Source organism: Telopea speciosissima, chromosome 11 (genome assembly GCF_018873765.1).
Source record: "Telopea speciosissima isolate NSW1024214 ecotype Mountain lineage chromosome 11, Tspe_v1, whole genome shotgun sequence".
NCBI lineage: Eukaryota > Viridiplantae > Streptophyta > Magnoliopsida > Proteales > Proteaceae > Telopea > Telopea speciosissima.
In genome coordinates, this window is record NC_057926.1 from 7850134 (window position 1) to 7863098 (window position 12965).

Below are 12965 nucleotides of genomic sequence, written 5' to 3' on the forward strand. Positions count from 1 at the left end.
GAAGATTCTAGCTGAAAAATTCTGAAATTATTTATTTGGGTTGTAAAATTCTTGTGTGAAGTCTACTAATGTTTATCTGCCTCTTCATGACAATGCCTCATGATGGAGCACTGGCAATGTTAATGACTTAATGCATGCGAAACTACATGAGGTCTTGGAGGAATAAGAGGACTTCAGCAACTAGAAAGGCCAACTGACTTTCAAGGTTGGAAGAGCACAGGAGAACTGGGAGCGGATGGAAAAGATTCAAAGCCACAAAAGAGCGTCCCAGTGCACGAGGCTCCCGCTACTGCAGGGTCTGGGAGGGGCAAATGTACACAGCCTTAGCCCCTGCTTTGCAGGAGAGGCTGTTTCCATGTTTCGAACCTGCAACCAACAGGTTGCAATAGCGCAACTTAACCGTTGCGCCAAGGCTTGCCCTCTAGATTCAAAGCTACAAACCACAATAATATTCCTTCTGCTGTTGCTGATAAAAAAAAGAAAGTTACAAACCCTAATTGCAAGTTTGCAACTACTAGCCACGTAGAGTGTGATTCCTTTGTGGGGAATGCTTTTCTTCTTATGTTTACCTTCTTGTTTACGATATAACTATTCTTTTCATATGATGAAGTATGAACTATCCTAAAAGCTACAGTGCTATACTCTGTGAAAATGTTTGGACTTTGGATGGTTGGGATGTTCCTGTTTGCCAGGTGATATTGTGCATTTCTTAATCAACTCCATCTATATCCATTTATTACAGCCTTATTGGACACTGTCTCCTCTCCTAGCAGAAGACACTGCTGCATCTCTCTCTCTAACAAATATTTGTATGGTTCTAATCATTCAATAAATTTTTTGTGCTTTTTCTTCCTTTTATTAGCTGAATGGGATCTCAGAAGCGGACAAGGAAGCTCTGGTCTTGCTTATTAAAGCTGCAACTGTAATTGATGACATTTTCTATTTGCAGGTCAGTTTAGTACATAGCGATGCTTATCTCATAGAATGAGTACGCATGGATAAATATGCATAAATGAGATATGCACTCATGGTTTGCATGTAGGGAATTTCATATACTTGATGATAGTTGTGGGGGGGTCGTCTAGGCACCTAGGCATCCACGTGCCTTGTCACCTAGGCGCCTTGTTGGTGTCGCCTGGCGTCCAGGCCCCCTCCAACGCCTTGGGTCACCTAGACACCATGTGCTTGATTAATATTAGAAAGCTTTCTAGGGCTGGCCTAGGCGCCTAGGCTTCCAGGCACGTTGGTCGCATGCCTTGGGTCGCCTAGACACTGTGTGCTTGATTAATACTAGAAAGCTTTCTATGCTTGATGTCAATAGTATGCTCATTTGAACATTCCTCCTGTTAGAGGCTACTTTGTATAGACTGTAATGTATTCATTTGCTCCTTTGGTTTCTGAATAACTATAGTTTTCTGTACTGTCCAAAACTTTTTAGTTAGTAATCCTAAGGATAAAAGCTAGATTGTCTTGTATGGCTATCCCATGGTCCGCATGTTTGTCACTCTGGATGAAGACATACTAACTATAACTTATACACATCAAGCAAAATTTTATGTGCCTGGCACATACTTCTTTAGTAGAAATGCAGCCATGCAGGTAAATATATTTTATTAGGAAAGTACGAGGATCCTTGGAGATGGGATCTTGTGTTGGGACATTGAAATGCTCTGAATTCATGGTCCAACTCTTGAGAGTGAGTTCTGCTATGCTGAATGCGTCATGCTTTCTTACTCATCTCAAGAATCTAATCATATGCAACCTAATTTAATGATGTTTTGAGTCTTTTGATGGCTCAGTAATCTTGTTAATGTTCCAAGCACAACATGTTAATCATGACATGGTGCTCAGATGCATATGCAAATGATATGATAAGTGGGGACACAACACTTCATTTTAGAATTCTATGACATGAATTTGGGTATCAGTGTCTCATTCATTCTGCTGCTAATGTGTTTCGAACTCTAATTCGTGCTGGTAAGCATCTTCTTTTAGTACTCATATCATGCCAAATTCAATGAGAATTTAACATTTGTGAAGTTTGTTACTATAAGATTTGTTAGAATATGCCACTTTGAAGTCTTCTTCTATCTCACTGCTTGTTTTCTTCTTTGCAAACCCTAGATCTAAAAGATAACCAAATTAATCTACTGTTGTATACCTAGTGAATTATTATGTTTTTCTGATGTAGACCTGTAATATTATTTCCATGGGGGTACTCGAAACATTTTAGAAGTCTCTTGTGTATGGGTCCACAGGAACAGTAATGGGTATGTCCCATCATTAGCCTCTGGAGGATGGGTAAAGAAAACTATATCCTAAGAAAATAGGCCAAAACAACCAAAACCTAATAGGGTACTACATATATATGAAAAGAAATCATGCAGCACAGTAGAAGGGTTAGTGACATCAGGTCAAGAGGGTGAAATGAGAAAACACAATTAAATTGTAGGCCGATTGCTTTTAAATTTGAAACAATTTAATAGAAGAGTAATCTATAGTGTTCTCTCAAGACAAAGTGATTTCTCTATAAGTCTGAATGGGGTGATTGAACATGTTGGTTTTCTTGAAGGAAATTCAGTTCTCGATACCTGAACCCAATTGGTTTTCAGTACCTTGGTTTGAGACCAATTGGTTAATCAGAATAAGTTTTTGAAGAATAATTTGGAAGCAAAAAATGATCAAGAAAGATTTGAATGAAAGATTATAAGTGCAGATCAGGAAGAGAAGAAAGTTACTCAGTGTATGCTTGTGGCTGGTGTTCAATCCGTTATACCTTTGAAGATTTCGAGTGCTGGTGGTCGCTATGAAGTAGAAATCTTGCTCCATAGGAATTTTTCTATCCATCTTTTCTGTAGGTCTTTAATGAATTCAGAGAGAGATATTGGTCGCTACGAAGTAGAAATTATGCTTCAGAGAAATTTTTCTTTCCATCTTTTCCCATCTTTTCTTTAAACTTTAATGAATTAGAGAGAGAGAGAGAGAGAGAGAGAGAGAGAGAGAGAGAGAGGAATATTCTAGGCATTATTCCTATTCCTTCATGTTCTTTTTAATCTATTTTTGTTTCCATGTGATATCTCCATAAACCCTAGCCCTGGAGTTCATCAAAATAATCTATTTTTCCATGTGATATTTCCATAAACCCAATCCCTGGATTTCATCAAAATGTCCGCTGTTCTACTTCCTTTTTGCTGAAACGTCAAACTAGTTACAAATTATCAATCAGCTGGTTGATAAATTACCCAGTAATCTTTTACTCATAGTTTCCATATCAGATGATTTTTTTTTTCTTTTTGCTCAAAGATTGGGAGATCCCCTCCTAATGGGATATGATTTAGAGGAGTTGCCCTTTGGGAGATTGATGAAGATTGCAGGGTCTGGAAGTTGGATAACAAAGTTGTGTTTGCAGTTAACACTTATTACCAACTCTATTGTGCATCCCTTTTCCCTGGATTCTCCAACTAAAGTTTTTTGGATACGTAATGTTCAAGTTGAAGAGCAATTCTTTTAATGGACATCAGCTTTTCATTCAATTCTGACAGTTCATTTTCTCATATACAATGGACATGTGGTTACTAATATTTGTCTGCTACACATGACAATTTGGAGATTTGGGATTCGATGTTGCCAACTTGCAAGGGATGTTTGGTTGGATGACTTCTCATTGTTTTAAGTAGAAATGCATTATGCCATGGAAGCGCATCAACCTAATCCCTGGTTCGGGAATCAAAGTGTAAGAGCTTGAGGAGGGGCACTATGGAAATTTGCCCCAGTGGTAATCTGTTTGGATTATTGGTGAATAAGAGGCAACAAGCTTTTGCTAAAATACTTCACACCTTCATATCAAGTGACAATGAGGCAAGAATATCCTATTTATGATCAGTTAATTTATGAGGCCAAATGACTTTAGGCCTCGGCGGGAAGTCTTTAAGGGCTGTAATTTTCTCGTAGTTGTGTCAGTAGTGTTTTTGATATATCGCAGTAGGTTTCTATTGAACCTGATTTCGGTATTGTTGCTTTTGTTCTTTGTCTTTGGTTTCTTTGTAGCCTTGTTTGGTGGAGGATTACTCTTGTTTGATGCCCTGTCTTCTCTTGCAGTAAAAATTCTCTGTAGCAGTTAAAAGAGTTCAAAATGGTCAATCTAACTTTAAAAACTTACTGAAAATGGTGGCTTTGAATGTGGTGGATGAAAACATGAAATTAATGAAGTAGGTGGGGCCATAGTTCTTAATCTCGATTGACTCTTGCAGTTTCGACAGAAACTGAGATGGAACCTTGAGTCGACACTGATTCATACCAAGTTTCGACCAGTTTTGACCTGGTTTCGACCATATTTTGCAAATTTCGGTAGTTTCGACCAAAAAATACCAAGTTTTGACCAATTTTGACCAGTTTCGGTAGTTTCAACCAGTTTTGACCAGCCCATGGCATGTCGAGTTTTGCCCAGAAAATACCTGGTTTTGGTCGAAATCTGGGAAATCTCGGTTTCATCCAGGGTCGAAACCGGCCTCGAAACCGAGATTTAGAACCTTGGGTGGGGCAACATGCTTAGCTTTTAGCTGAAAGGGTATTCTCAAATTGAATTTAGGTCTATGTATACTAGAAGTTATCTGTGTTACTTCTGTTGACTATTATCTCAATTCTCAAAAATGATCTGGTTTCTGTGGTCTGTGCTATAGTGGCACTAAAGCCATCATGATAATGCCTTTCAGTGGCTTTACTGATGCTTTGCTTTTCCTGTAGGTATGGTACAGTAATCCAGCATTGCGAGATTGGTTAAAGGAGCATTGCGATAAATCTAGCCTGGATAAGTTGAAATGGAAGTATTATTCAATCAATAAGAGTCCCTGGTATGTTTCCCTGAGAATATTTCTACTCAGTATGTTGTCAATTCAATTATATTCGTTGACTTTCCTATAGAGTTTAGCGAGAAATGGTCTGCTTGGTTTGTGATGCAGATAAACCACAAAATGGGCTTATTTTAGTGGAAATAACCCTCGGTTTGGGATACATGTGTTGGACCTTTGGTCGAAGGGGTGTTCACTGTAATTTGCCACTTTACTGGGCTTATAGTAGGGGAAGGACTATGACATTAGTCAAGTAAAATTAGTTTAGTCCAAATTAGTGGGGTTATTTAAATAATTTTTGTGTTATAAGTAGCCAAGTCCTGTCCTAGAATCGTTAGGAATTTCAATCCAGATTTCATTCCAAGTCATGTTTTTGTTTTTTAGAATCTTACTTTGATTAGGAGTGTAATATACTAGCCTGTTTTGGCCTTTTCAAGTGGTAGTTTGAGTTCCAAGACATTATAGGAGTATTAGAGAATTAGTTTGACAAATATATATATATATATATGTTAACAAAACTGATTTAGAAATAATGCTTGAATGATCTTAGACAGACCCCAAGCCTTTATTTATAATAAAGAGTCAAAGTTACATGGACAAAATTGTCCCTAACATAGCCAACATGGCTGTACATAAGATAGAACATAGTAAAAAGTCCAGAATATCCCCCCACTGTATTCTGGCCCATACAATCCAATACTCCCCCTCAAGTTGATGCATATATGTCATGCATGCCCAATTTGACTAAAATAGGATGAAACACTTTGCCACTTAGTCCCTTCGTGAACACATCGGCTAACTGATTAGCAGAGTTCACAAATGGAACACAGATGATTCCGGCTTCGAGCTTCTCCTTGATGAAATGTCGGTCAACCTCCACATGCTTAGTACGATCATGCTAGACAGGATTATGAGCGATGCTAATGGCCGCTTTATTATCACAATATAACATCATGGGAAGATGGACAACAACACCAATATCCTGCAACAATCCTCTAAGCTACAAAAGTTCACAGATTCCTTGTGCCATGGCACGAAATTCAGCTTCAGCACTGGACCTTGCCACAATATTCTGCTTCTTGCTACGCCATGTGACAAGGTTGCCACCCACAAATGAACAATAGCCAGAAATAAATTTTCTGTCAGTAGAGCCAGCCCAATCGGTATTAGTATAAGGTTAAACTTTTAGATGACCACTGGGAGATAAAAGTATCCCTTTTCCTGGAGCAGACTTTAAGTATCGCAAGATGCGAAGAATTGCATCCATGTGAGAGGAATAAGGATCATGCATAAACTGGCTTACTAAACTCACGACAATGGCTATGTCTGGTCGTGTATAAGAGAGATAGATAAACTTGCCCACTAATCGCTGATAACGACCTTTGTCAACAGGTTCACCTTCTTTCTCCCTAAGTCTAGTAGTAGCTTCCATGGGAGTATCTGAAGGATGACACCCTAACATTCAGTCTCAGACAATGGATCTAGGATATATTTTCTTTGAAAAAGAAAGACACCCTTTGAAGATCGAGCAACCTCAATCCCTAGAAAATATTTTAGAGTTCCCAGATCCTTTATTTCAAACTTACGACCAAGGAAGAGCTTCAATTTGTTGATCTCATCACTATCATTGCCGGTCACTACAATATCATCAACATAGACTATGAGGATAGTTACCTTATCACCAACTCGTTTAATGAACAAGGTATGATCAACATTGCTTTGTTTGTATCCCACAGAAACCATAGCCTTGTGAAATCTACCAAACCAAGCTCTAGATGATTGCTTCAACCCATAGAGAGCCCTCTTTAATTTACAAACCTTGCTCCTGGTAGTACCATCAGAGAAGCCTGGTGGAATGTCCATATATACCTCCTCCTCTAGTTCTCCATGGAGGAAGGCATTCTTCACATCCAACTGTTAAAGATCCCATCCAAGACTCACAACACAAGATAACAATACTCTTACAGTATTGAGTTTTGCTACTGGTGCGAAGGTCTTCTGGTAGTTAACTCCATATGTCTAAGTAAAGTCCTTTGCAACCAAACGTGCCTTATATCGATCCACTGTTCCATCTGCCTTCTGTTTGACCATAAACACCCATTTACATAATTACATCCCACTGGTTTTTTCCCTGGAGGAAGTGCCACAAGATCCCACGTATTATGTTTTTTCAATGCTCTCATTTCTTCCAACATTGCTGCCTTCCACTTTCCATCTGTTGCTGCTTCCTGCCAATTTTTAGGAATGGAAACAGAAGAAAAAGAAGATACAAATGCACGAAAAGAAGGAGAAAGATAACTATAAGAAACAAAACGAGATATGGGATGCAGAGTGCAAGTCCTAGTACCTTTGCGATGAGCAATAGGTAGGTCGGAGGAAGAAGGCTTACCAGGAGAAGAAGAATCTAGATCTTGAGTCGGCAACTGGATAGGTATTGGTGCTACAGTGGATTGAAGCTGCCCTTTGTTGGAACATCTCTTTTTATAGGTGATAATGTTGGAGTCGTCAATTCTCTTCTGAAATTTACTAATGGTTCTCTGTACTGGAGTCAACTCCTCTTGAATAGAAACATCACCACCACTTGTTTCCATGGTCTCCCCCTGTAAAGGATTCCCTTTGGGTGAAGGGGCAGCAGCCATAGTAGGCTGGACAGCAGCCATAGGAGGCTGGGTAGTAGCCATAGAAGGCTGGATAGCAGCCGTAAGGCTGGACAGAAGGCATAGGAGGTAAAAGAAGGGGAACCTCAAGAGAAGGAACCACATCTTCACTAGAATTGTCCCCCTGAAGAGGTGGTGAAGAATAATAGGAAAGGGTTTCATGAAAAATGACATCTATACTGACCATAATATGACGGGAAGGAGGATGATAACACTTATAACCTTTTTGGGTTGGGGAATAACCCAAAAAAATACATCTTAACCCACGGGGTTCAAGTTTGTCATGAGATTTTGTATTTCTAGCATAACAGACAGTGGCAAACACCTTGGGTGGAATCACAAAGGAAGAATTCCCAAGTAAAACATCAGTAGGACTACGGGAATCAAGTACCCGGGAAGGCAATCGATTAATTAGATAGGTTACAGTGAGTACAGCATCACCCCGATATTGGGATGGAACATGTCGAGCAAACATCAATGCTCTGACCACTTCCAATAAGTGGCGGTTCTTCCTTTCAGCCACACCATTTTGGGCCGGGGTATCAACACAACTAGTCTGGTGAATAATCCCATTATCAACAAAGTATTTTTGAAATTGGGATTCCTTATACTCGGTTCCATTGTCACTTCTCAAAATTTTGAGAGTAGTCTGGGATTGAGTTTGGAACATTTTATGAAAATGCTGAAAACATGAAAAAACCTAACTTTTTGTGTGCATAAGATAGACCCATGTGTTTCTAGAATGGCAATCAATAAAGGAAATAAACCAACGATGACCAGAAAGAGAAGATTTACGACTAGGCCCCCAAACATCAGAATGCACCGGATAAAAACAAGAACTCCTTTTATTTGATAAAGAATAAGTAGAACGTGTCTGTTTGGCCAGAACACTAGCCTCACAAAAAAAATCATCCTTACTACATTTGGTAACCAAAGCAGGAAATAAATGCGCGAAAATTCCTAATGGAGGGTGATCTAATCTAGAGTGCCATTGGTAAAGTTCAGAAGAGACCAAGTAATGGGGGACCAGAAAGGAGAAAAGAGAATCCAGAAAGAAATCTGTAAAGAATCAGAGTTGCAGGGGGGGAAGAGAAGAAACTAGAGAAGAAGAAGCAGAAGAAGAAGAAGGGGGGAAGAGATAGAAGAGTGCACACACACACAAATTCTCTTCAATTCAACAATGGGGGACCAGAAAGGAGAAAAGAGAATCCAGAAAGAAATCTGTGAAGAATCAGAGTTGCAGGGGGTGGGAGAGAAGAAACTAGAGAAGAAGAAGAAGAAGAAGAAGAAGAAGAAGGGGAGGGGGGAGGGGGGGAGGGGGGGGGAAGAGAGAGAAGAGTGCACACACGCACAAATTCAATTCATTCTCATTATGCAATTCTGTTCATCATTCCTTCTCTTCCTTCTCAAAATACAGTCTTTTAAAACTCAAAATAAAAAAAAAAAAGAAAAAGAAAAAGAAAAAGAAAATAACTCCCTAAGAACTACTTTTAGAGCAATAACTGCCCCTAATAACTACTTCTACAACAATAACTGCTAAAAAACTGTAAAAATAAAAGATAAAACATAAATAAACTAAATGCAGGGCTGGTAGGGCTTGGGCTTGGGCCTGAGATGGTATCTCTTGGAGTATCTAATTGGGCTTGGGCTAGGGCTAGTAGGAGCAGCCCCAAAATGTCCTGCATCAACTCTCCCTTGCTTTAAAACAAACTCGACCTCGAGTTTGGATAAACCGGGGAAACCTGCGTGTGATGCACATCCATGTCGTTCAAATACTCCGGTAATTCATGAGAAGAGGAGATGAAATCTTGAAACAGCTCGTCCTCTCAATATTGTTGAGTGGAATGTCGAAGTTATACGCCATAATTGTTGCAGCATCTTTGGTGTTGTTCGTCAATCTAAGTTGGGATAAGATGGAATAATATGGAATGATTGGCTGTTGCAATCATGTGGGTAAAGGGGTTCAAAGGATGTTATGGTAAAGAGGATAAGGTAGTTGTATATGAGTATTTTGGGGTTCTGGCTTGGGGTTTCCAGAATAGGGAAGGGAACAAGATAAGAGAACTTAGATAAGAGAAGAAAGATAAGAAGAGGGGAAGAGGGACTGAAAGGGAGAAGAATCTGAGAGAGAGAGGGAGAGATCTCGCAAGAGGGTGGGGGGGGGGGGAAGCTTCAGCCACACTGGAAAAGAAGAAGAAGAGAAAGTGATTCACTTAGGTTGGGCTCTGATACCAGATAATGGAGGGAAGGGGTAAGGAAGAAAGAGAATTCAGGAAGGAAATCAGAATTGCAGGGGGAAAAGAGAAGATACCGTGAGAAGAAGCAGTAGAAGAAGAAGAAGAAGGGGGGGGGATCAGAGTTGCATGCAGAAAAGATAAGAAGAAGGAGGGGGAGGGGAACGAAGGTGCACGCGCACACAGCCAGAAGTTCAATTCATTCTTTGGTTATTCAATTCTGTTCATCATTCCTTGTCTTCCTTCTTAAAAAAAAAAAAAAAAAAAAAAAAAAAAACACCCTAACAACTACTTCTACAGCAATGACTGCCCCCTATTAACTACTTCTACAGCAATAACTGCTAAATAACTCTAAAAAATAAAAGGTAAAACATAAAAAAACTAAATGCAGGGCTGGTAGGGCTTGGGCTTGGGCTTAAGATGGTATCCCTTGGAGTATCTAATTGGGCCTGGGCTAGGGCTAGTAGGAGCAACCCCAAAATGTCCTGCATCACCAAGGAGTTCTGGTGTAGCGGAGAAGGTAATGGTGGTGGAGAGAGACGGCCATCATCAAGCAGGTACAATCCACCGTGCACTTTACCCAATCCAATCGTCTTCCCAGATGCTAGATCCTGAAAAACACAATGGGAAGGAAAAGAAGTTACTTTGCAATTAAGATCACGAGTAATACTACTAATGGAAAGAAGATTAGTAGTAAAATTAGGAATGTGCAAAACAGAAGACAAAGGAAGGGAGGAAGTGCAGTTGATGATTCCTTTTCCAAATATGGAAGAAAGGGAACCATCGGCCACTTTAACCTTGTCTTTTCCAGAAGCGGGAGAATATCGATGGAATAGGCTAGAGGAACCGGTCATGCGATCTGTACTTCCAGAATCTATGATCCAAGGATGGGAAGCTACAAAAGCACAATGATCACCAAATGGAATACTTGACCGGGCAAAGTTTGAACTTGAAGGAGTAGAGGAATTGGCAGTAGCAGCGGATGTAGTAGAGGCAGCAGCAGCAGAAGTCCTTAGCACACGTAGGAATGCTTGTAGATCATCCTGGGATAGACCAATGTTTGTAGCCGGGGCTGTAGTAACAGATTCAGAGTGGTTTGCTTTGTTTTTTGGCTTCTTCTTGGCAGCCCGTTTAGCTTCAAAGTCTGCTGGTTTCCCATGAAGTTTCCAACATTTGTCCTTGGTGTGGTAAGGTTTTTGACAATACTCACAAGTAACAGTGCCTGGAGTAGAACTCCCAAGAGAGAGATTTCCAATAGGTGCAGTTGGAGCCGGGGTAGCAGTTTGTAGGGCTGATCTTTCAGTAATAGGAGGGTGTAACATAGCAGCCCGTCGGTTTTCTTCAGAGGAGATCAAGGCATAGGACTTGTCAAGTGTGGGAAAAGGAGAATTGCCCAACACTTGAACAAGAATCTGGTCATACTCAACATTCTAAGAAGTCATAGACCCTGATTTTGTCCACATGTTTCTTATAGGTAGCAATGTCAGCAGCTGTAGTAGGGTGGTAATCAGAAAAGTGGTCCAACTGTTGCCAAAGGCTGCGCAAAGTAGCATAGTATTTAGAAACCGACAAGTCTCCTTGAGTAGTATGAAGGACCTTTTTTCTGAGTTCATAAACTTGGGCATCATTGCCAAGCTGCCCATATGTTTCCTTGCAAGTTGACCAAATCTGAGAGGCTATATCAAGGAGAAGGAACCCATGTGCAAGGTCTGAAGTCATAGAACCAATCAGATAGGGTATGAGAACCCCATTGTTGGCAAGCCATCTAGTTTGAAGAGGACCAGGTGTTGACGACATAACACTGGTGCCATCAATATGGCCAGTAAGGCCACGGCCAGCAATGGCAAAAGAGGCAGGCCGAGACCACAATAGGTAGTTTGAACCATCCAATTTGATGGGATTAGGAGGAAAATTGTGGTATTCTAATTTGCCATGGCCATCATGATCAGAAGTGGCAGTGGAAGTAGCAGAGTCACCCATAGTTGCAGCAGAGAAATCCAAATCGCAAAGAGGGGCTGTTGTGAAGAGAAATCCAACAAATACTCCAAGATACGGGCTGAGAGCAAGGTCGAGTGGTCCTCTTGGATGGAGAAAACACCCCCCAAAAAATCAGCAGCAATGGAGAACCCTATCCCAAATATCAATGTTGTCAGGGTTTTGAAAAAAACCCTGAAAGTTGAGATCGATGTTTGGGATTGGATCCAAAAAAAATCTGCAATAAAGCTGGATATATGCTGGCCTAGAACTTGTAGATGATGCCCTTGGTGGTAGAAACTCCTCCAAAAAATATAGCAGCAACAAGCAGCTCTAAACCCAAAAATCGATAGATGTCAGGGTTTTGGAAAACCCTGAAGAAGGAGATCGATTGGGATTAGGGGTCTTCAAATAACTGGTAGAGGCTGGATAGATGCTGGTCAAGGTTGCAGATGAAGCTCCAACAATGGAAAATCAGCCTTCAACAGTGGTAGGGGCTTGATCTTCAAAAATTCTGGAAAACTCCAATATCGCAGAGATAGGTCCAGCAGCTATCAAGCAGGATTTAGGACATGGAAAAAAAGGAAAAGAGGTGGGGAGGAGGGCAGCAACTAGATCATATGATCACCTCATTAGTGCTGCCCTTGGAGAGGGATGAGAACCAAAGAGAAAGAGGAGAAAAAAATCGAGAGAAGGAGAAGGGAAGGAAAAAACGATGAGAGGGTGGTGGGTTTTGAAAACCTAGATCAGAGAGAGTTTTGGCTCTGATGCCATGTTAACAAAACTGGTTTAGGAATAATGCTTGAATGATCTTAGACAGACCCCAAGCCTTTATTTATAATAAAGTGTCAAAGTTACATGGACAAAATTGTCCCTAACATAGCCGACATGGCTGTACATAAGATAGAACATAGTAAAAAGTCCAGAATACCATCCTCGGTATTCTGGCCCATACAATCCAACAATATATAGATAGATAGATAGATAGATGTAGTGGCTATGGCCTCACCCACGAATTTATGAATAATAGTTTTCAGTTTTTCAAACTGTGTTGCTGTGAGAGATTCATAGTGCTGCTGTGGATTTTCAGTGGCTATGGCCTCACCCACAAATTTATGAATAATAGTTTTCAGTTTTTTTAAACTGTATTGCTGTGAGATATTCATAGTGCTGCCGTGGATTGTCAGTGGGTTGCTTGTTGAATTCCAAGGGACTGATATAGGTGGATTCCTGTCTTCTAACTATCTTTCTAT

General features: G+C 40.3%; 1 protein-coding gene across 3 annotated transcripts in view; it reads left to right on the top strand.

The window, feature by feature from the left end:
* LOC122646403 (nudix hydrolase 3-like) overlaps positions 1–12965 on the top strand; it is a 76187-nt gene that overhangs the window by 11735 nt on the left and 51487 nt on the right. For all 3 annotated transcript variants that reach the window (XM_043839952.1, XM_043839950.1, XM_043839951.1), the window contains exons 7-8: positions 863–949; positions 4744–4850. In XM_043839952.1, coding sequence (XP_043695887.1) covers positions 863–949; positions 4744–4850 — 194 coding nt within the window. The remainder of the gene's footprint in view (positions 1–862; positions 950–4743; positions 4851–12965) is intronic.